This window comes from Podarcis pityusensis, assembly GCF_964106645.2.
Source record: "Podarcis pityusensis genome assembly, chromosome: 5".
Classification (NCBI taxonomy): Eukaryota; Metazoa; Chordata; class Lepidosauria; order Squamata; family Lacertidae; genus Podarcis; species Podarcis pityusensis.
The window spans coordinates 92,421,824-92,444,938 of NC_138032.1; the positions used below are offsets into that span (position 1 = coordinate 92,421,824).

Consider the following 23,115-nt stretch of genomic DNA (forward strand, 5'->3'; position numbering starts at 1 on the left):
AACCAAGAGGCTAATACTATACTAGCACTGATCTATGAAAGAGTCTTCACAGCCCCACAAGAGATAAATAAATGCCTGTGACCTGAAGGGGTCAACAGATACACTACCAGATTAGAACTGATGTGGATAATCACTTTTGTTAACTCTTCCAACAGAGCTCATAGTAGCGTATAGGTCATCCCATTTTACCCTCACGACAAACCTGTCAGGTAGGTTAGATGAAGAGATAGGGCCACGGTCACCTGCAAGCTCCATCCTGTTCCTTGCACAAAAGGATTTCATTTTGCCACCAGGGAACAGAGATATTTTGGGCTTGCTCCACCATCGTCCTTCATCTTCCTTGCTCAAGGTCTGTCACAGTTTTATTTCTCCCAACATGTTTTTAAGTCAATGTGATATATTCAACTAAACCATCTCAGCACTGCAAGTATTTCCACTTGTGCCCTTCTCCTCCCACCACTGCTCTACGCTCTCCCCAAATCTTCTCCAAAGAGTTGGGGAAATCCCTGGACCAGATTTAGGGAGTACAAAAGGGGAGGAGAATGTTCCATTGAGGAAGCAGGAAATATTGCACTGATAGAACACTCACCTTGCGCCATGTTGGGATTATACCCATTACCTTGTCTTCAGGGGCACTGTTATAATTTGTTTGTTTGTTTAAACAATTTGTATACCACTTACTCACAGTTGTCTCTAAGCAGTGTACAAGACCCAATACAATAAGACCAAAATCATGAAATAAAGCTATAAAATCAGAGTTTGGTTAAAAGCTTGCTGGAATAATAAAGTCTTCAGTGAACGCTGGTAGTTCAACAGAGATGGGGGCCTGTCTCGCTTCAACTAGAAGGGACTTCCACAAAATTGGGCCCACTCAACGCATGACACCTTGCGGATCTGAGCCACAGGGAACCACTAACAGTGGCTCCCGCAAAGACCTCAGTGGCTGGGTTGGAATATACGCTGTGTCAGAGGTATCCAGTTGGTAAGGGCCTTGTAAATTAATACAAGAACCCTGAACCTGGTCAGGTAGCATGTGGGCAGGCAATGCAAGCTTTTGAGCCCAGGACTTATGTGCTGGCTATGGTCTGTCCCCATCAACAGTCGAGCCACAATGTTCTGCACCAGCTGGAGCCTTCGGATCAGGCCAAAGGGTAGCTCCACACAGACTGCACTGCAATAATCGACTCTTAAGGCTACTAATGAATCACTGTCTGCTATACTGTGGCACAGCAATTCTCTTGCTGTTTCTGCACTGGTGCCCTCCCTCCTTCCCAGGACTAAAAGCAACAGTGAACTTTGCCTGGCGAACCATCTATTTTCTTTTAGTTACACTTCAAAAGGATTTTACTTGCCATGCCAAAAATCGTGAATCGCTGCAATACAGATTAAGAATGAAGGTCTTAATTGCAGTGACCCCTCTCACATAAGCACAGGCCACAACTGCAGTTTTTCACTGCAACAGTCCAACATTTTCACCTTTTGACTACATTTAAACGGTAAGATTCCTCATGAAAGGAAATAGGTCAGAAGCTTTGAATGAATCCCCAAACATGGCAGGAAAAGTACAGCGGTACCTCAGGTTACAAACACTTCAGGTTACAGACTCTGCTAACCCAGAAGTAGTACCTCGGGTTAAGAACTTTACCTCAGGATGAGAACAGAAATCGCGCGGTGGCAGCGGGAGGCCCCATTAGCTAAAGTGGTACCTCAGGTTAAGAACAGTTTCAGGTTAACAACGGACCTCTGGAACAAGTTAAGTTTGTAACCCAAGGTACCACTGTAATAGGAAAACCCAATCCAGGCCAAAAATAGGCCTTCAAAATTTGCCATGATCCCCTGGAAAATGAAAGAACTAAACGATTTGGGTATATTGGGTGGTATCCAATGTAGCACTCATTTGAAGTCTCTCAGTGGTATACAGTGGTACCTCAGGTTACATATGCTTCAGGTTACATACGCTTCAGGTTACAGACTCCGCTGACCCAGAAATAGTGCTTCAGGTTAAGAACTTTGCTTCAGGATGAGAACAGAAATCGGGCTCCGGCAGCGCAGCGGCAGCAGAAGGCCCCATTAGCTAAAGTGGTGTTTCAGGTTAAGAACAGTTTCAGGTTAAGTACGGACCTCCGAAACGAATTAAGTACTTAACCTGAGGTACCACTGTATTTGTTAAAATGGATTTTAATAATTGTGTGAAATAAACCATTAAGTGACCTGGAAGAACTTATCTTCTCATTCCCTAACCACTGGACATACTGGCTTGGTCCAAGAATATTTGGAGTGCACCACATTGGCTCTTCATACTATAGACCATGAGAGGAACAAGAGACTGCCCTGTATTTTCACATTGCCGGGGAAAACCAAGAACTCCTGACTAAAGAGCAATCTACACAAAGAACTATTCCAGCTGAAACTAAACACATGCTCCTTGATGTAAAAGTGAAACAGAAGGCAAATATTTTGACATGAAATAAAACAATCATTTTTTTCATATAACCAAAGGAAAAGAGTTTCCACTAAGCACTGCAACACTGGGATTAATTTGAAAGCAGACCATTTGAAGGGGAAGAAACCGTGATTTGGGTGCTAGAAATTTATGGAGAAGGAGAAAGCTTCATTGATAACTCTCAAACTCAATAAGTAAAAGGCGGCATTCAGAGTATTCCCCCAACCCAAGGCAAACTAAAAGGTCTTTGTGTGACTATCATGGAGTTTACATACAATGTAAAAAAACCTAAACCAGTCAAATATCAGATTCACTCGATTTATTTTTCTGTGAGTACCATAGACAAAGCTGATTTAGGTAGCAATAATATACATGGGTGGCGCTGTAGTCTAAACCACAGAGCCTAGAGCTTGCTGATCAGAAGGTCGGCGGTTTCAATCCCCGCAACGGGGTGAGCTCCTGTTGTCCAGTCCCAGCTCCTGCCAACCTAGCAATTCAAAAGCACGTCAAAGTGCAAGTAGATAAATAGGTACCACTCTGGCAGGAAGGTAAATGGCATTTCCATACACTGCTCTGGTTCGCCAGAAGCGGCTTAGTCATGCTGGCCACATGACCCAAAAACTGCACACCAGCTCCCTTGGCGAATAAAGCAAGATGAGCACCGCAACCCCAAAGTTGTCTGCGACCGGACCTAACGATTAGGGGTCCCTTTACCTTTTTAAGATACACGCTTACCTAGGACTAAGTCTCAAAGTCAATAGGGTGTGAACCTGAGAAGACAACCTAGATTGTACTGCGCAACCACGCACACAAATATGTTACAGTGATTGTTAATACACACAAAATATTTGTTAATCTTATTTGCTGCCATAGTGTTCTGTCTAGTCAAGTTGTATGGGATCAACTTCAACCTGTTACCTCTGAGGATGTGGACAGGCTGCATGGACGAGTAAAACCAAGCCACCTGTCTTCTTAACACTTGCCCATCCTGGCTCACAGAAAGGAGCTAGATAGGGCTGGGCAATGGGCTTCATGGGTTGCTGAATGCTTCCCTCTTGGAGGGAGCCTTCCCAGAACCCCTTAAAGAGGTGGTTATCAAGCCGCTTCTTTAAAAAAGCTATTTTTTAAAGAAAAATATGGCCAATTATCACCCAGTCTCAAATATTCCATTCCTGGGCAAAGTGATTGAGTGGGTCCAACTCCAGGCCCAACCGGAGATTGCAGGTTATTTGGACCCCTTCCAATAGGGTTTCAGACCCCATCATGGGGATGAAACCACCTCAATCGCTCACTTGTGGGGTACCTGAGGGCTCTGTCCTCTCTGTCCACCAATAAGCAGGTGATGCCCAGCTCTACCTCTTGTTTAAATTGGGCCCAGTGAAAGTGGCGAATGTCCTGAGTGTCTGGAGGCGATTGAAGGATGGATGGCAGTTAACGGATTGAGGTTGAATCCCAACAAGACAGAAGTACTGTTTTGGGGGGACAGGTGAGGCAGGTGTGAGGGACTCCCTGGTCCTGAATGGGGTAACTGTGCCACTAAAGGCAAGGTGGCCTTGGGGTCATTTTGGACTCACAGCTGTCCATAGAGAAGGAGTTTAATTCTGTGTCCAGAGTGGCTGTTTAGCAGCTCCATCTGGTACGCCACCTGAGACCCTACCTGCCTCCACACTGTCTCGCCAGAGTGGTCCATGCTCTGGTTATCTCCCACTTGGACTACTGCAATGCACTCTATGTTGGGTTACCTTTGAAGGTGACTCAAAAACTACAACTAACCCAGAATGCAGCTGCCAGACTGGTGACTGGGACTAGTTCTGAGTGCCATTCACAAAGGCAGATGCCCAGTTTAATCTAAGCACATGCACATGTGATCACCTGACCATGGAAACTCCACAGGCTTGTTATCCCAGAATGACGCCTTGTGATGTCAGCCCTCTGGGACATTTGAAGGCTCAGAGATGAAACAAATTCTTGGAGTCTCTTGCAACACCTGTCCTATTATACTTCCAAATTTTCCAGCCCAATATAATCTGGTGTATCATCCAGTAGCCCGAAACTGATGCAAAAGCTTGCCCAGGGGAATCTTGAATGCTTGTGTAATCCTTTCAGATTAGAGGAAAATAATGTACGTGACGTGAGAAGTACAGGATCCAGGAATTTTAGAGCACGTCCAAATACACATGGAAAAGAATATCACACTCCCTTCATGCCATCATCTGGCAATACTCTTAATTTTACTTGAATCGACATTTCTGAGTTTAATTCTGTTTCATACAGAGAAATCCCATTTTGTTTTCGAATCTGTATTTTGCAGCTCAGTGCAAATGTTCTGACCCACAAAGTCCAAAAGGACTGTCAGACTGCGCAAATCAAGTGCTCTACATCATTCTTCTTCCCAAAGCTTCATATCTGAACATTCCAGAATCCTGGATTTATTATTTATACGTTGGTGCATCTCTATGCTGAGGCCACAAGGTACGTTACAGAGAACGTTCAAAAACTACAGGGCGTTGAATCATAGAATTGTAGAGTTGGAAGGAACCACAAAGGTCATCTGGTCCAACCCCCTGCAATGCAGGATATCTCATTTAGTACTCAGCTGTGTCTCCCATAATGCAACCATCTCCTCCAAAACAAGCCCAAGAGCAGCCACTCTCCATCCTCATTCTGAAATTAGTTTTACCCCAATCCCTCCTTTCGTCTCCATCCTTCCTAACCCTAATAGACAATTCCTGTTTATTAAGCCCACGAATGGGCAGCTACTGCAAATTTGTAGGTGACTCTGTTCTCCAGACACCACTGCAGTGAGTGGGAATGCAGTTAGTCACTCAAACCAACCTATTAATGTATGGTCAAGTTGCATAATAAAGTTTACATTATCTAGTAAGAGCTTCATAATTATGACACATACTTAAGACAGCGTGGCCTCTTAACGTCTTACCAACTGGGGAGCAAGAAATCTCATTTTCCTTACGTCTGGAAGTAGAGCAAAAGTTTTACCACTCCATTATTAAAATATGGCAAGGCCACAAATATAAGAGGCAGTTCTACCCTGCAAGCTGCCACTTAGATGTTCCTGTACTTACCCACCCAGTTATTCCTCCTTAACACAAATTAACCATGTGACTTCACCCCGTACTGCACCCAAAACCTGAGTGGTTGAAATAGGAAACTCTTATAGAATTGCAGTGAACATCTACCTGGACCTATGGGGAAAAGAACACACCACAGGCACACTTTAGAAACTGTGTCGCTTTCTAGCAGAAAATGATTCTCCATTCATTTTGAAATATACTAAAGTTTTTTTCCAGACTGCAACAAAGCGGTGATCTTTAAGCCTGCCACTTTATCGCACTGACATGCCGTGTTCCATCAACACTGCATCATGGAGCTGTAATTATAGCTTTTTCTTTTAAAAAATCACAAACCTATTCTTAGCAATCAAAGTTCACAAATGTTCATCATTTGTCTCAGGTATCACATTTCCTCTGTAGACAAAGTCCAAAAGAAAAGCCATTATGCTCTTAGTTTAATAAAATATCATTACGCGGGAGACTTGAATGCAGGTGCCACATTGCATTTTGAACATTCAGTTAAACAACTGACAAAAAGTATTTCAAATCAGTTTCACATTCAAAGTAAACACAACACCCTTATTGCCTGTAAGTCATTCTGGATCCTTCCTTGAGTTCTACATGATATATGAATCTAAATGTATGACATCGTCTCAATTCATTCCGTACTGTGACTGGACCTTCAGGTCTTTCAAAGTCATATACTATTTTCTTTTCATAAGGCATGCAGCTTAAATGGCAGATATATGCAAGGGAATGAGCTCAATAGAGGAAACACACATTAATCAAGTGGACACTAATTCTTGGAGCAAGGCTTTGACTACCTTCCTCCCCTAGTCATATCTGGTTCATCTACAGTACAGTGGTACCTTGGGTTAAGTACTTAATTCGTTCCGGAGGGCTGTACTTAACCTGAAACTGTTCTTAACCTGAAGCACCACATTAGCTAATGGGGCCTCCTGCTGCTGCCGCGCCGCCAGAGCACGATTTCTGTTCTCATCCTGAAGCAAAGTTCTTAACCAGAAGCACTATTTCTGGGTTAGCAGAGTCTGTAACCTGAAGCGTATGTAACCTGAGGTACCACTGTACTTCCAAATTCACTGGCAGTGGTTCTCCAAAGTTTAGGCAGTTTCCCCCATCCCTACCTTTGAGATGCTTCCATTAAGCTATGACTCTTCCCTATGTCCGCAGCTCACGAGTGCAGTCCAGAACTATCAACAACTATCAGAGTTCTGGCACCTACCTTGAAATGGTATGAACCAGTGCTTGTGCCCATCGTCAAAAGTACACTAAGTTAAAATACCTAGTTAAGTTGGCTTTAATTGAACAGTGCTCTCAACAGGGGGTTTTATGTGTCAAATGAGAAAAACATTTTTTGGTTCCCAATATTTCTTAGCGTCAACATGACTGCTCCAGCCCTCTGATAAGGAAGAGACAGCAACAGCTCCCCATAACTGTTCCTCTGTTAAATTCTATTCTTTATAAGGAATTATACACTCTACTTCCTTGGTTATTGTTTTTCCTCAGCCTCCCTCTGGTAATGCAACCTGTTTAAGGGAATTTGATCACACACTGAAACCCCAGTGCTAAAATATGTGCTAGCTGTTGAGAACTGTCATTTGCCTGTCACTTGGGTGAACTTAATGGATTTGTTTGTTTAGTTTAGCGCTATTGGGAATACACAGAGCCCGGCTGGGAGAGATTACAGAAGGGGAGAGGCTCTGCTGATCCACCGAGGAATGCAATTGTTTTCCTTTTACTCCAGACTGAAAACTGGAAGCCAACTGCCTATTTTCACACCTAAGAAATAACAGCAACTGGAAAGCCCCCCCAGAGCACACCTGCCTGGCAGGAAAGAAGGACCAAGAGAGAGTATAATAGTTCTGTGAGAGAGAATGCCCCATTTGCAAAGAGAAAGCAAGCTTTCTATGCAACAAGGAACATTATATTATTAGAGGGTCTCTGGAAGGAATTCAAATGCACACAGACAGAATGTATTCCAATGGGGCAAAAACACAGAGCACAGACCATTTGCAGGCAGCCTGAAGCCCTCTCTACTTACCTCTCACAGAATCAGCAAACACAAGAACGCCCACAAAAAGCAGCACAAACTGAATTTCCATTTCAAAAGCTGGATTGTCTCTAGTTTCCAATTCGTTCTTCTTTCCAACCTGGAAATAGGAGAGCAGGGAAAGAGAGGAGGGGAGAGAGAGAGCTGTAAATATCAAATGCCGAACTCAAAACTTTATATCAGAATTAAAAAGAACGAAAGTGGTCAGTAGTAAAGATCAAAACGCACTGCCGTAGTTTTAGAAACACACAATCAATTAAACTGCATGTGTTTTTTCAAAAAGAATCACAATAATAATTAGCGCTGCCCTTAAAAAGATCCCTTGCGCTTCTTAAAAGGGAAGAGGGGTATCCGTAATAGAGAAAAGCTGTTTTCTGCATAACTGCTAATAGTGCAGCTTTGCATGGGACGGTCTTCAGCAGTAACACGCGGATTCTCTGAAGCTCGAAGCGCACCGATTTAAATCGTTTCGTTTCTTAAGTACTTCTCCAGCAGCAGTATTCTTGTTTTGGAAGACCAACGCGCGCCCCATCCACGGCCGCGAATCCCGCTCCAGCTCCGGCTCTCCCAACACGCGCCGAATTCCTCCCTCTTGTAAACTCCCCGATTTAAACGTTCTCTGCCCTCGGGACACACAACACCACTCCGGGGTCGAGCCTCCGACAAAGCAAATAATTACACGCTGCCATTACCTTACAAATTTGTAACGCCGGCGGGGCCGCGGGGCGCGCGGGGAGGGGGAGGGTGCCGGGGGCGAAGATACACGTGCGCAGCATCCCCACGACAGTAAGCACGCGTGTCTTGGGCGAAGACCGAGGGGACCCCCCCCCCACTTCCAAGCTTGATCGAATTAAACCCTGCTCCAAATTTGCTGTAGCTCGACCACCCTCGCATCTACATGGCGGGGGACGACCAAGCGAGCACAGCCTCGCCGCTCAAATGCCCGGCGGAGTCCGGACACTGCCCCGATCCGCAACCGGCATCGCCGCCGACGGGCTGCCCCGCGATCGGCGACGCCTCCTGCCTGCCCTTCCCAACCCGGCAGCGGGCAGTTCCGACGGCGCCGCTCGCCGGTCGCCGCCGCCCTCCCGCTTTCCCCGCAGGCAGCCAGGGGACTCCGCTTCCCCTCGGAAGGAGGCTGCCGCCGCCGCCGCGCGCTTTCCCGACGGGACCCCGGGGCTGGGCGGACACCTGGGACACCGCGGGCAGGGCAGCAGCCGCCGCCGCCTGCCTCCCTCCCTCCCCTGCAGCTCCACGGGCTCCGGACTCGTACCTGGCGACGGCGGGGTCTCCTCACGCCTCGGGGCGCCTGGGCTGCCGCGCCGCTGGGCCGCCGCCGCCGGCGCGCGCTCCGCCTCCCGCTCGCCCCATGTGCCGCGACGCCGAGCGGCCAGCCCAGAGTCCCCTCAGCCGCCGGACTTGGCGCGCACTTGTCGGAGGCTCTCCTCACAAAGGAGCCGGGCGGGCGGAGGAGGAGGAGGAGGCACCGGCTCGGGGCGCTCGGACCGAGAGGGCGGCGGCGGCGGCGGGGCTGGCTCGGGCTGCCGGTCCCTGCGAGCGAGCGAGCGGGCGAGGGTCGGAGGGAGCGATGCCGCCGCCGCCCGGGCTGCGTCCGCCTCAGGGTCCCGTCGCGGGGGGGGGGGGAGCGGGGGGGCGGGGCTTGGCTTCCCCTTCAGGCTGCGCGATTCCGGACCGCCCCGCCCACCCCCAAACTTCGCACCAATCGCGCCGCCGCCCCGCCCCGCGCTTAACCCTTCGCGCGCCGCGCCCAGAGGACCCCTCGGCCGCCGCCGGCCTGCCTTCGCGGCCAGGAAGATGCCGCGTCTGTTCCTCGCGGCCCGGGAAGGAGCCTCTCTCCTCTGCCCGGCCCGCGGAGCTAGTGCTGTTGCGAAAAGGCGATGCCCTCCCCCGGGGCTGGCGACCCACCTGTGCAAAAGCTTCCCCCGGGGCGCCCCCGGGCACCGCGTTGGCGATCAAGCGCTTTCTCTTGGTCCAGGCTTCCTCCATCCCTTCCGCGCCGTCTGGGCTTCTGCGTTGCCAGTCCGGGGGCGGCGGGGGAGGTTGTATGCATTTGATTTTCTGATTCGCTCCGGTACATTTGCATTGCTGTGCGCCTGCTGAAATGCAATCCTGGACCTAGGAGCTCATTGCAAACTCATTGGAGTTTGCAATTCAAACCTTAGGAGCTCCCCCATCCTTTTCCAGTCGGGGAGGAAGGCAGCTGCGCGCCCCTCGGAGATCCTCAGTCTCACCCCCAGGACCGTGAACCGCTTTTCGTTGCCAACACCAGAAAAACAAATGGGAGGGAAATTCGGTTTCTCAGCAACTAAAATATTGGTCTTACCTTTGCGAAAGCCGCAGCAGCAGCAGCTCCGTTGCTCCTCCTGGGGCGCAATCACACGCGCAGTGAAATAGCGCCGAAGGCATTCTTGGTATCAGTTTTAATCTGCGTTCAAACTCTTAATAAGGCTAAGTAATTTGTGCTGGCAAATCACGAGCATCAACAGCAGAGCGGTAACTTGGGCCGAGCATGTTTTTTTTTCCCCTCAAACCATTTATCCTTTTCTCTGTGACACTTCTCACTCTTTGTATTTTCCTGAATGGCTTTGGATAGGAAAGTGGATTGCTATTGTCTGCTGCTTTTTCCCATGATCTTCAGGAATTCAGAGAAGATGTTATCATACCCATTTAGTCTCTTTTCAGGAGCTGATCGCCCCTTTTCTATTTCATCCTCATAGAATGACTGACCATTTACCTTGGCTTCTGGCATGCAGACCATTCATTGATTAAGTTCCTTCTCCACCTGGTTCTAAAGTTTTAGCCTTCTATTATCTGCCATTGCAACTTATCTCAAGAAGGAGGAGAGTTGCTTGGGCAATGCTAAAATACGAAATACTTCTTGTGATAAAGGAACGGATACAGCTTGCATTTCTCTTCTCGTACATTTCAAAAGGAGTTTGAAATGGATGGCTGTCGCTAGTGTGTGTCAGATCAAGTTATAAAGTCATTTCTACTTTCTTTCAGGTATTGAACCAATAGTGCTATAACACTCTGTCTTGTGTTGCGAGCATCTTTTGGCCATGCTATTTTCTGTGCAAAGGAAAAATAAAACTTCTAACAATGACTGTGGGACTTGGTTATGGAAACACTCCCGTGGGAATTAGCAATGCTAGAAGCATATCACTAATGATAGGGACACGCGTTCCATAATAGTCCATTCCCATTTTGGCTGACATTTCATCTCTGGTGTTCAGCGGATTCGGCATCAAGCCGGCCAACAAGGACTACAACTCTCCCTATATGACCAATATGAAGTAAAGTAATTAGTAACATGGAGGGCAACGTAACGGAAATGTTGTATTTGGCTATAAACCTTCGGATTCTAGCTATTCCTTTGAAGAACTGACTTGTTTGTTCCCTTATGGCTGCCCCAATGTGCACCTTGTGAAGCATCCAAAATAGGCACATAAAGCAGGGCGCATGCTTAACTAACACATCCATTCAGAGCCTCAGTGGGTCATAGTTAATCAACTGCTTTCCTAGCAGCCTTGGTTCAGTTTACAGTGGTACCTCGGGTTACATACGCCTCAGGTTACATACGCTTCAGGTTACAGACTCCGCTAACCCAGAAATAGTACCTCAGGTTAAGAACTTTTGCTTCCGGATGAGAACAGAAATCGTGCTCCGGTGGCGCAGCAGCAGCAGGAGGCCCCATGAGCTAAAGTGGTGCTTCAGGTTAAGAACAGTTTCAGGTTAAGAATGGACCTCCAGAATGAATTAAGTACTTAACCCGAGGTACCACTGTATATCACTTTTGCTGAAAAGTCTGACTCCACCAAGGGCAACCCAGGAACCTGTTTCACTGCTAGGGAATATATGGAACACTGAGTACGTACAGTGGCTTTTTCAGTCCAGTTGTACAGCACAGACACACTTAGCCCCGGTCACCTCTATTGCTCCAAACTATTGACAATTCCACTTGCCAGAGTTCCTTGCCTCAGAGGACAGGCGCACCACAGAAGGCCTTCAATATATGTGCAGGCACATATGGTGACAGGTGGGTCTTCAGGTGCCCTGGTCCTAAGCCTTTAAATGTCACAACCAACACTTTGAACTGGGCTCAGAAATAGACAGAGCAACTGGTTTAGGAGGAGCAGCATGCATGCTGAGCTAGTTGCAGTTTCCAAAAAGACTTCAAAGGCAGCACATCTAAAGAATCATTGGAAGGTCCAACCTCCTGCTGATGCAGGGAATCCACTACTGCAGCTTTTCTGATAGGTGGTCATCCAGCCTCTGTTTAAAAAAATATCTGACAAATGTCAGTCCCTCACCTTCCTGTTCCACTGTCAAACAACTTGTGCTAGGAAATTTTTCCTAATCTCAGCCCATTGGTTCTGTTCCTCCAGGTTGTTGATGTCAGTTGTATTCAACCAACTTTTACTCAAAGAAGGCCAATTTAAACGACCAGCCATGGTCATTAATGTCAATGGCTCAGCTCTGAGTAATCTTTCATTGAATACAACCCAGCCTTTGCTCTGCACTGGACACAGCAGTTTAGGTGAGACCTGAGCATCTTGTGATCTGGACACTTGAGGGGTTTTTTAAAGGAATTTTTAAAGTTCCACAAAATATCAACAAAACATAGAGTTTCTCCCCTCTTCCCTCGCCCCAAGAAAAGATTAGTTTATCAAAATTTTCCATAAGCTTATTTGCAAGTTTGGTGGATGCCTGTCATTGGAATCTTCATTTGAGTATCAACAAAATTGTCCGCATCATTCGCACTACTCAAAGCATGCACACTTTTTGTTATTTTTTCAGACAAGGCAATTGTCCATGCATTCTGTTGCCATCATGTGCATAGGTGCTTAAGTCCATCCTGTTGTTGTTGTTGTTTAGTCGTGTCCGACTCTTCATGACCCCATGGACCAGAGCACGCCAGGCACTCCTGTCTTCCACTGCCTCCTGCAGTTTGGTCAAACTCATGCTGGTAGCTTCAAGAACACTGTCCAACCGTCTCGTCCTCTGTCGTCCCCTTCTCCTTGTGCCCTCAATCTTTCCCAACATCAGGGTCTTTTCCAGGGAGTCTTCTCTTCTCATGAGGTGGCCAAAGTATTGGAGCCTCAGCTTCACGATCTGTCCTTCCAGTGAGCACTCAGGGCTGATTTCCTTCAGAATGGATAGGTTTGATCTTCTTGCAGTCCATGGGACTCTCAAGAGTCTCCTCCAGCACCATAATTCAAAAGCATCCATCCTAGTTCTGTGCAATGAGAAGTTGTGCAGTTTGACCTGATCTCCTTTAAATATTATGAACAAACCCAGAATATTCTACTGTTCACATGCCAATTTGCAATATTGCTTATTTCCTCAAATGCTCTTTCCCAGAATGGCTGTGCAAGTTCACATAAGCACCACATGCAGAATGTTGTACCAACTTGTCCAGCACATCGATGAGGATGTTTTGCCTATGCAGCTATATTTTAAAGGTGTCAAAGGCTGTCTATAAATTAACTTAAAATGTTTTTTTCCTAATACGGGTTGACACTGAATTTAAAGGATTTTTTTGCCCATAAATTGTTCCAGGCAGCCTCTTCAATTTCAGTACCTAAGTCTGTTTTCTGTAATTGTTTGATGAGAACTGTCAAATAGATCATTGAGTATTTTGTACAATATTGACAAAGAAATGGTTGAATCCTCAGTTATGTTCAAAATTGAATTTTCAAAAGATGTCAATAGCAGGAGGGCTTGTGACTTAACTGCGGAGTTTGAAATGAAGTGTATTACTTAGTGAAAAATTAACCCGTCAGGACACTATTCTTAATGTATCCTAAAATTGCATAACTTATTTTTAAAAATCACTCCACATCACATTGCTGACTCATGTTTCATTGATGGTGTCACCAGTATATGCAAATGTCTGGCTCATCTAAGACTTCATTGAACCTTTATTCTCATTAATGATGGAACTCACAAGTGGGTAATATTTTTATATTTCTTTCTTGTTTGTAAAGGAAAACTTTGTATGAGTTAATACTATATTATCTGAACCCAAAGAATACTCATTGATGATTCCTCATAATTCTGGAAAAAAAGAAACAAGTGGGGAACTGCAGCTTTCTGTCCTGGGCCCGTTGTTCAATGTGTTTATAAATGACTTGGATGAAGGAATTGAGGGGATGTTCATCAAATCAGCAATATCTGGCAATCTGGGCAGCTTAGTCATATTGTGTAGCAGACAGCTGTTCAGATAATTGCTAGAGAGACATTATCTAAATATGATGAGTCAGCTGTAAACCTATCTGAAGTAAGAGGAAAATATCCTTGTTATATTGTAAGAAAGTATTATAATGAAGCATAATAAAATATTTCATTTTAATTTAGTGTTGTGTACTACTGGGCTGAAACGTTCCATCTGATCAAAAATGATGCAAACCAATCTGAAAACACTCACAAAATAGACTAAATACAAGAAAAGGGTCCCTGCCTAAGCATCTGCTACTAATAACAGTATTTCTTATTTTGTTTTTTGCTGATACAGAACATGCACAGCTAATTTAACACCACCACCACCCGAAATCATATTGCCGTGGCAATTGCTCTGAATAGGAAATCTCAATCACACGTTCTTTATTCATCTCAGCTCATAAGTTTTCCACTGTTTCTATATACAAAATTCATTTGAGAAGCATCCAAGAAACAGACTAAACAAGAAACAGGAAACCAAAAATAAAATTGTTGAAGTTTTCTATAAACACATGCCATAATATTATTACAACAATTTCAGTGGCACATTACACTAAATTCTTATTGCAATAAGGTTGGCACCACTCCCTAGCACCCACCCATGAGGCAAGGTGAGTCCAGCATCCCAGGCGGAGGGATCCACAGGGCCAGCAGATCCCAGTGTAGATCTTCATAGCATCATAGAATTGTAGAGTTGAAGGATTTCTCCCTTGTTCCTGATGTAGATCTTCACTCACCCCTTCCGTGGCAAAATGTCTTGGGCCAGCCTTCTCCCTAGTGTGGATTAGAGCCTTGCAGCAACTACCTCTATCTACAAAGGTCATTTGTTGTTGTTGTTTAGTCGTTTAGTCGTGTCCGACTCTTCGTGACCCCATGGACCAGAGCACCCCAGGCACTCCTGTCTTCCACTGCCTCCCGCAGTTTGATCAAACTCATGCTGGTAGCTTCGCGAACACTATCCAACCATCTCGTCCTCCGTCGTCCCCTTCTCCTTGTGCCCTCCATCTTTCCCAACATCAGGATCTTTTCCAGGGAGTCTTCTCTTCTCATGAGGTGGCCAAAGTATTGGAGCCTCAGCTTCACGATCTGTCCTTCCAGTGAGCACTCAGGGCTGATTTCCTCAAGAATGGAGAGGTTTGATCTTCTTGCCGTCCATGGGACTCTCAAGAGTCTCCTCCAGCACCATAATTCAAAAGCATCAATTCTTCAGCGATCAGCCTTCTTTATGGTCCAGCTTTCACTTCCATACATCACTACTGGGGAAACCATAGCTTTAACTATACGGACCTTTGTTGGCAAAGTGATGTCTCTGCTTTTTAAGATGCTGTCTAGGTTTGTCATTGCTTTTCTCCCAAGAAAGTTACAAAGGTCATGGACCTGTTTAAATTATTTCCTCTCTCCCCTGGCTGGCGGACCCGGGTCATGTGAGAATAAAGTGCTAAGGATATTATTCTATAAGGGCAAGAATTTAAGTTGACCAGATGGAAGCATCTCCTCTCTCCTCCCTGCATGTCTTTGTTGCGGAGGTTCTCCTGACCATCACCACCCAAGCCAAGTTTATGGGGAGGGGGCAGGAAAAGGGATGCATGGAGGAAGAGAGGGTCAGAAAGCCCCCTTGCACTAGTGGAAGGCTTGGTTATGACTTCTGCTAGTAGTTCAATCCAGCCAGAGTGGTTTTCAGTTGACGCAAATGGTGCTTCTGTCGAAGCCCCAGTCCTTCTGTGAGATATGGCAGAAACTTGGGCAGCTGGTATGATCACTCCTAATCACCTTCTCCCACTGAACATGGGTTCAGCCAAGTCCTTAGCTGACCAGAAAGAAGAAGAAGAAGAAGAAGAAGAAGAAGAAGAAGAAGAAGAAGAAGAAGAAAGCTCAAATGCAAGTGAGGAAGCTACATCTGCAGCAAAGAAGTAACCCTTCCCTTTTGCCATTGCCTCGCACAGTCCTGTCCTTCAGAGCTTTTCTGAGTGGTCTCCAGCATTCTCCAGTTTGGCGCACAAAGTGATCTGCCGTGACTTATTTGATAAACACTTTGAGGATAAATTCACACTCACCTCAACCTAACCGTCAGTAGTTCTGCACTTCAGACATTGCATGCTGTGTGTGTGAGAGAGAGAGAGGCAATACCTACTAGGTCTGTACACAGCCAAACCCAAGACCTACACAGTGGTACCATACTGTACATCTCTGAACTATGTCTTATTACTATAGTCCTAGTTTGTGTAGGATTTTGAATGCTACATGTTTGTTGCCACCTAGTGACCAGAAGGAGGAAAACCGTTAAATATGCTTTTCAAAGTTGGCGCTTGCCAAAGATGGCTAAGCTGAAGTTTCTGATAATACATCATTTTTTAAAAAAATGCCTGGCATTTCTGTTGCAGCTTCTATATATTTTTGATGCATGTCTTCCAGGAAGCAGTAAATTAAAAATCGTGGGCTGGCCTCCTGTGTTAAGGTTTATAGAATGCATTCTGAGATCTTTGGACTGTTCAAATTGTGTTTGTGTGTCCTCAAAAATTATAGAAGGGGCTTCTGAGATTACATCTGCAAGCTCTTTTAGTACAACTTTAGTCCCTTGGGTACAGCACATCAGGCCCTGAGGATCTGAATTCATTTAAAGTAGCTAGGTGTTCCCTTACCACCTCTTTTCATCTCTTGAGATGTTGTTGTTGTTGTTTAGTCGTTTAGTCGTGTCCGACTCTTCGTGACCACCTGGACCAGAGCACGCCAGGCACTTCTGTCTTCCACTGCCTCCCGCAGTTTGGTCAAACTCATGCTGGTAGCTTCGAGAACACTATCCAACCATCTCGTCCTCCGTCGTCCCCTTCTCCTTGTGCCCTCCATCTTTCCCAACATCAGGTTCTTTTCCAGGGAGTCTTCTCTTCTCAAGAGGTGGCCAAAGTATTGGAGCCTCAGCTTCACGATCTGTCCTTCCAGTGAGCACTCAGGGCTGATTTCCTTCAGAATGGAGAGGTTTGATCTTCTTGCAGTCCATGGGACTCTCAAGAGTCTCCTCCAGCACCATAATTCAAAAGCATCCATTCTTCGGCGATCAGCCTTCTTTATGGTCCAGCTTTCACTTTCATACATCACTGCTGGGAAAACCATAGCTTTTACTATACTGACCTTTGTTGGCAAGGTGATGTCCCTACTTTTTAAGATGCTGTCTAGACAGCATCTCTTGGGATACAGCTCCCCAATCCTTGCATTATTTATTCTGTTATCACCAGGCTGGACAGTGCTTTCCTTTTGGGTGAAGACAGAGGCAAACTAGGTGTTGAGCAGGTCTGCTTTCTCTCTGCCCACGGGATATAACCCAGTACAGTCATACCTTGGAAGTCAAACGGAATCCGTTCCAGAAGTCCAAAACGTTCAGAAACCAAAGCGCGGCTTCTGATTGGATGCTTTTTTTGAAAGTTACTGACAGGATTGCAGGTTTGCCTGAGTGGCAGATTAGATAGATAGATAGATAGATAGATGATATAGATAGATAGATAGATATAGATAGATAGATAGATGATAGATAGATGATAGATAGATGATAGATGATAGATGATAGATGATAGATGATAGATGATAGATAGATAGATGATAGATGATAGATGATAGATGATAGATGATAGATGATAGATGATAGATTAGATAGATAGATAGATAGATAGATATAGATAGATAGATAGATAGATGATAGATAGATGATAGAGAGAGAGAGAGTAGAGGGTGGGGAAAGAAAGACTGGCCCTGGATTAGAAGAAGGTACCGTCTGTCAAAGTGGAGTCCAGCTCCCCTCCCCCCACTCTGGTGTTTTCCATACATGGTGACTGTTTCCTTTTGTTTCTGTTCTGGAGACACTCAGTCTGACTTACTGCTTTTTACTCATGATTGCCAAAAAGGGTTGCACAGCCCATCATGATCCATGCGTATCCCCCAGGGCCGGCCCAAGATATTCTGGCATCTGAGGCAGACCCAAAAATGGCACCACCACCCCAGTGAAGAAGGGGTCAGGGAAGAGATGCATCAGAAACAAGGGATGAGGAGAGAAAGGTTGACATTGGGATCTGCCGCCTGAGGCAGTGGCTCCACCTTGCCTCATGGGTGGGCCAGTCCTGGATATCATCCTGTGTACAGTGCAAATCATCCTGATTCAGTTCATATGTCTGACTTTGGCCACATTGGTTGCATTGCTCTAGTTGTTGTTGTTGTTTAGTCGCTTAGTCATGTCCGACTCTTCGTGACCCCATGGACCAGAGCACACCAGGCACTCCTGTCTTCCACTGCCTCCCGCAGTTTGGTCAAACTCATGCTGGTAGCTTCAAGAACACTGTCCAACCATCTTGTCCTCTGTTGTCCCCTTCTCCTTGTGCCCTCCATCTTTCCCAACATCAGGGTCTTTTCCAGGGAGTCTTCTCTTCTCAAGAGGTGGCCAAAGTATTGGAGCCTCAGCTTCACAATCTGTCCTTCCAGTGAGCACTCAGGGCTGATTTCCTTAAGAATGGATAGGTTTGATCTTCTTGCAGTCCATGGGACTCTCAAGAGTCTCCTCCAGCACCATAATTCAAAAGCATCAATTCTTCGACGATCAGCCTTCTTTATGGTCCAGCTCTCACTTCCATACATCACTACTGGGAAAACCATAGCTTTTACTATATGGACTTTTGTTGGCAAGGTGATGTCTCTGCTTTTTAAGATGCAGTCTAGGTTTGTCATTGCTTTTCTCCCAAGAAGCAGGTGCCTTTTAATTTCGTGGCTACTGTCACCATCTGCAGTGATCATGGAGCCCAAGAAAGTAAAATCTCTCACTCCTCCATTTCTTCCCCTTCTATTTGCCAGGAGGTGATGGGACCAGTGGCATTGCTCTAGTAAGAAGTATTTAACCCTCACCATTTCAGTCTGGGAAAGGGCTTTGTGCATCAAGCATGTGTTCTGACTCAAGTAGCCCAGTGCCTTCTCAGAAGCAAGTCCCACTGCTCATTTCCATCTTCAGGGGGATCAAGAAGATTTTTCCCCCGTAGGCCTTAATAATTCTTTTGAAAAACAACTGTTCTTGTCACCTTGCCTGAGAACCAATGTGTATTCTGGCCAGCATTTAAAATGTTAAAAGAAGCAGAGAAACATTTGGAACGTAGGAGATGCCAGGGTCTGAGAGGGAAAAATTTGGCTGCTTTTTATGTAACCAAAGAAGTGAATTTCAAAAGCTATATATGTGTTTCCTGCTTTATATTTCAGTGGCCAGTTTTTCAGCATATCTTGGCATGCTGAGAAAATGCGAACAGAGAGCTTTTAAACACACAACCTGCAGTGTCAGCACTGAAATAGCTGCTCTTAATAAACAACGCGGCCACATTCTCTCCTTTTCTCCTTGTTTTCTTTTATCTTTCACACAGACAGGCCTCAGGCATTTAACACATAAGGTATGGGCTTATAACCATGTGGTGACAGAAAATTGGTTTTAATTTTGTGGCGTAATGACCAAGAAGCTGCCTTATAACTGAGTCAGACCACTTGTCCATGTAGCTTGGCACTGCCAGCGTTGATCACAGCGCCATCTTAAGCATATCTGGCGCCGTAGTGCAAAGATCCCTCCGGCGCCATTTGGTCCATTCTTCCTGATACTCCTCCTCCGCGACCAGAAGGAGGAGGAATATCAGGAAGAATGGACCAAATTTAATGATTACTTAGTTAAATACGTCAAGTTAAATTAATTGGAAACAGCTTGCAGTTACTCAATTGGCTTAGGATTTTATATAAGTTAAGTGATGAATTAATATGTTTAATTTCAAAACGGAAAGATCTAAGGATGTTAATGTTCAAGTTAAACCTTATAAGAACTGTGATTTGGAAAACCGTTAAAAGGATCTGCATTGAAATTCAACCAAGGGGAAGCGAGGAAGTCACTTAACAGTGTTAATAAGTGTAATTTTTAACAAGGTTATTATATATGTTTGTTTGTTTTATGTGTTTGTTTGTTTATAATTCTGTGAAACCAATAAAAAAAAATTGAGGGGGGGAATCCCTCCAGCGCCCCGCCCCCTGCTGTTTTTTGTTGACCTTTTCCCAAGCCTCTGCAGGAATCGCTCTCCTCCCACGGAGGCTTGGGAAGGAAACTGCCCGCCCGCCCGCCAGCCATATAATTGGTGGGGCGCAGCTTCCATCCTAAGCCTCTGCAGGGATTGCTCTCCCCCTGCGGAGGGTTGGGAGGCAAGCTACATGCCCGCCAGCCTTATGGTTGATGGGGAACAGCTGGCAGGCATGCAGGGAAAGGGGAGGCCGCTGGCAAAGCCGCACAGCTCCCCCACTCACTGGGGCTCCCCTGAGAGGCCAGCACCCTGGCGCCATGTGCCAGTAAGCCCAATAGGAACAGCGGCGTAGCGTGGGTTGTCAGCACCCAGGGCACGGCAAGTAATTTGCGCCCCCTAACCCGGGGCAAGGCAAGTAATTTGCGCCCCCTAACCCCTAACCTGCCGCCGCTGCCAGCTTCTTCTTGCTGCTGCCTGGGCTGGTCTGGTGTGGTTCTCTCCCGCGCTCAGCGCTGTGCTGGGCGGCCGCTGCACTGTCCCTCCCCCAGATAGTCCCTCGCTCTCTCTCCGCACCGCACGCCTGGCACCCACCCCCTCCACAGTGGGCGGTGACCCAGTGGCTCGGATCGGATTCGCACAGCCAGCACTGCAGTGAGAGAGAGAGTGAGTGAGCCAGGTAGGGGCAGAGAGCTGCGAGTGCGAGCACGCCCCCCCCCCGATGTTGCGCCCGGTGCGGCCGGCCCCCCCTGCACCCCCCACGCTATGCCACTGAATAGGAAAGATGGCTCTGGTTGAGCAGCAGGATTTTACAACTCAATCTGGGGACGTGAGTGGCGCTGTGGTGTAAACCACTGAGCCTCTTGGGCTTGCTGATTGGAAGGTTGGCGGTTCGAATTCCTGCGACGGGGTGAGCTTCCGTTGCTCTGCCCCAGCTCCTGCCAACCTAGCAGTTTGAAAGCACGTCAAAGTGCAAGTAGATAAATAGGTACCACTCCAGCGGGAAGGTAGATGGCATTTCCATGCGCTCTGGCACTCGTCACGGTGTGCCAGTAGCGCTTTAGTCATGCTGGCCACATGACCTGGAAAACTGCCTGTGGACAAACGGTGAGAGTCCATAGTCGCCTTTGACTGGACTTAACTGTCCAGGGGTCCTTTACCTTTTTACCCTTTGCTAGGGCTTGAGCTTGGGACATTCTGTATGAAAAGATCATGTGCTCTACCACTGAGCTATGTTTATTTCAGTTCTGTAATAATAATAATAATAATAATAATAATAATAATAATTTATTAAAACGTGCATTTCTCTACAAAAAACTGAGTTAGTGTTTTACAGTATTTGTGTAATTTCCCCTCTCAAACTGTCTCTTTGCATTACAGCTAGAGCCTCACCACCAAAATACAAGATCCATTACTTTTTGAAAATTACTGGATCCATTTGTTTCAATGGCATCCGTACAACTAATCTATTTGTACATTTCCTTATGAAATGACTATTGCACTTATTTCCCCCCTTGGTTATCCTTTCCTCCCTATCTAGACATTCTGTCTCTTTGTTGTTAAACCTACTGGATCATAATCCAAATGGGTGACCATGTTAAGTCTCTCACAGCAAAAACGGTGTCATGTGATATATTAAGTGCCAGCAATGAGTCTAGTTTGTGAAACGCATGGAGTGCCCTTTTAAGTTGGTGGTCTTAAACCATGGGCCAAAATACAAAGGTAAATCAAGAAAATAGCAGTAGGTATTTGCCCCCTAGATGCTTTTGAATTCTGGTGCTGGAGGAGACTCTTGAGAGTCCCATGGACTGCAAGAAGATCAAACCTATCCATTCTGAAGGAAATCAGCCCTGAGTGCTCACTGGAAGGACAGATCCTGAAGCTGAGGTCCAATACTTTGGCCACCTCATGAGAAGAGAAGACTCCCTGGAAAAGACCCTGATGTTGGGAAAGATGGAGGGCACAAGGAGAAGGAGAAGACAGAGGACGAGATGGTTGGACAGTGTTCTTGAAGCTACCAGCATGAGTTTTACTAAACTGTGGGAGGCAGTGGAAGACAGGAGTGCCTGGCGTGCTCTGGCCCAGGGGGTCACGAAGAGTCGGACCTGACTAAACAACTAAACAACAACAACATATGCCCCACTAATGAATACAAAAGCCAGCCAACGAGGGGTTGACTGATCTGCAACTAGTGGTGTTGAAGGTAGCAAACGATGAGAAGTAGGAACATTTATTCTTTAATGAAAAAGCTAGTTCCAGTCCTAGCTGACGCCAAGTTGTAGCTTAAAGCCAAAAATAAATAAAAAATAGTCTAAGATGAAAACAAAACAGCTGCCCCCTCAGCTTGGATCTGCCTTTGAAGTGCAGGGAAGAATTCTGAGTGGTATGAATCTGGGTGGTATTTATTGGGACACAGTTTTCCTACCAAGGACATAGCAAAGCCCCAGCACAAAAATAAAAATAAAATAAAAATAAAATAAAGCACTACTTGGGTTAAATGTCTGTCATTCTTCTGGGCTGGTTCAAATGTCAGTCACAAGCAGGACCCTTATTTATAGCCAGCAATTCCATAGATGAAAGTTGAAATGCGGCGCAGCCGGGATCAAAATGAGCTACGCACATGGTGTGAAGTGCTTCTTAACAATGCAAAAGAATGATGATGCCATCCATAACACTGGCAGATTCTGCTCCAGGGATGCATAAAGCTTGTAAGGTTCAGCTAAGCCCCATCAGTTTCATATCAGCAGTGGCCCACCGTCGCATAGAGTTTGGCCCTAGATCTGAACTCATCCAAAGCTAAGAGATCAAGGGAGGCTATAGTGATCTTCAGATACAGGCTAAGCCAAAATTTCTTGGTGCTAAAATTCTTGATCCTGGTTCAGAGTATCCATCTTTAGTTTAGATACTTATCCGAATCCTTTGAAGTCTACCCCATGCAGCAGGCAAACATCTCATTTCCACTCTAACCATTCAGCTACAAAACATGAACAGAACACATTGCATGCAGTCTTAAAGAGCAGAGACAGAGCCGTGTAGTGGCTAAAATAAAGGCTTTGGCTATGTGAAAAATGGGTCACTTGAACTTCTCCAGCTTAGCAGAGTTGCCTTGCAGCTCCATTGTGAAGACAAAACGTTGCTATGGCATTGTAGTGGTGAGTGTCAATCCGAACCTTTTCTAAGGTTTATTTCTGTAAATCATGGCATGAGCAAGACTGGCATAATTTGTGCTATGGACAGACCTTGGACCATCTCTCTGGACACCCTGCATCCAATCAC

General features: G+C 45.9%; 1 protein-coding gene across 2 annotated transcripts in view; it reads right to left on the bottom strand.

Moving 5' to 3' along the window:
• FGFRL1 (fibroblast growth factor receptor like 1) overlaps positions 1 to 9,607 on the bottom strand; it is a 175,282-nt gene extending 165,675 nt beyond the window's left edge. Inside the window, exons 1-2 of one of the 2 annotated variants that reach the window (XM_081005563.1) lie at positions 9,512 to 9,607; positions 7,577 to 7,685 (exon numbers count right to left, since the gene is read on the bottom strand). In XM_081005563.1, the coding sequence (XP_080861689.1) occupies positions 7,577 to 7,685; positions 9,512 to 9,592 (190 nt within the window). In that variant the 5' untranslated portion in view covers positions 9,593 to 9,607. Of the gene's footprint in view, positions 1 to 7,576; positions 7,686 to 8,858; positions 8,938 to 9,511 lie in introns of those variants that run through there. The other variant, XM_081005564.1, reaches the window with a different exon arrangement.
• Between the last annotated feature and the right edge of the window lie 13,508 nt (positions 9,608 to 23,115).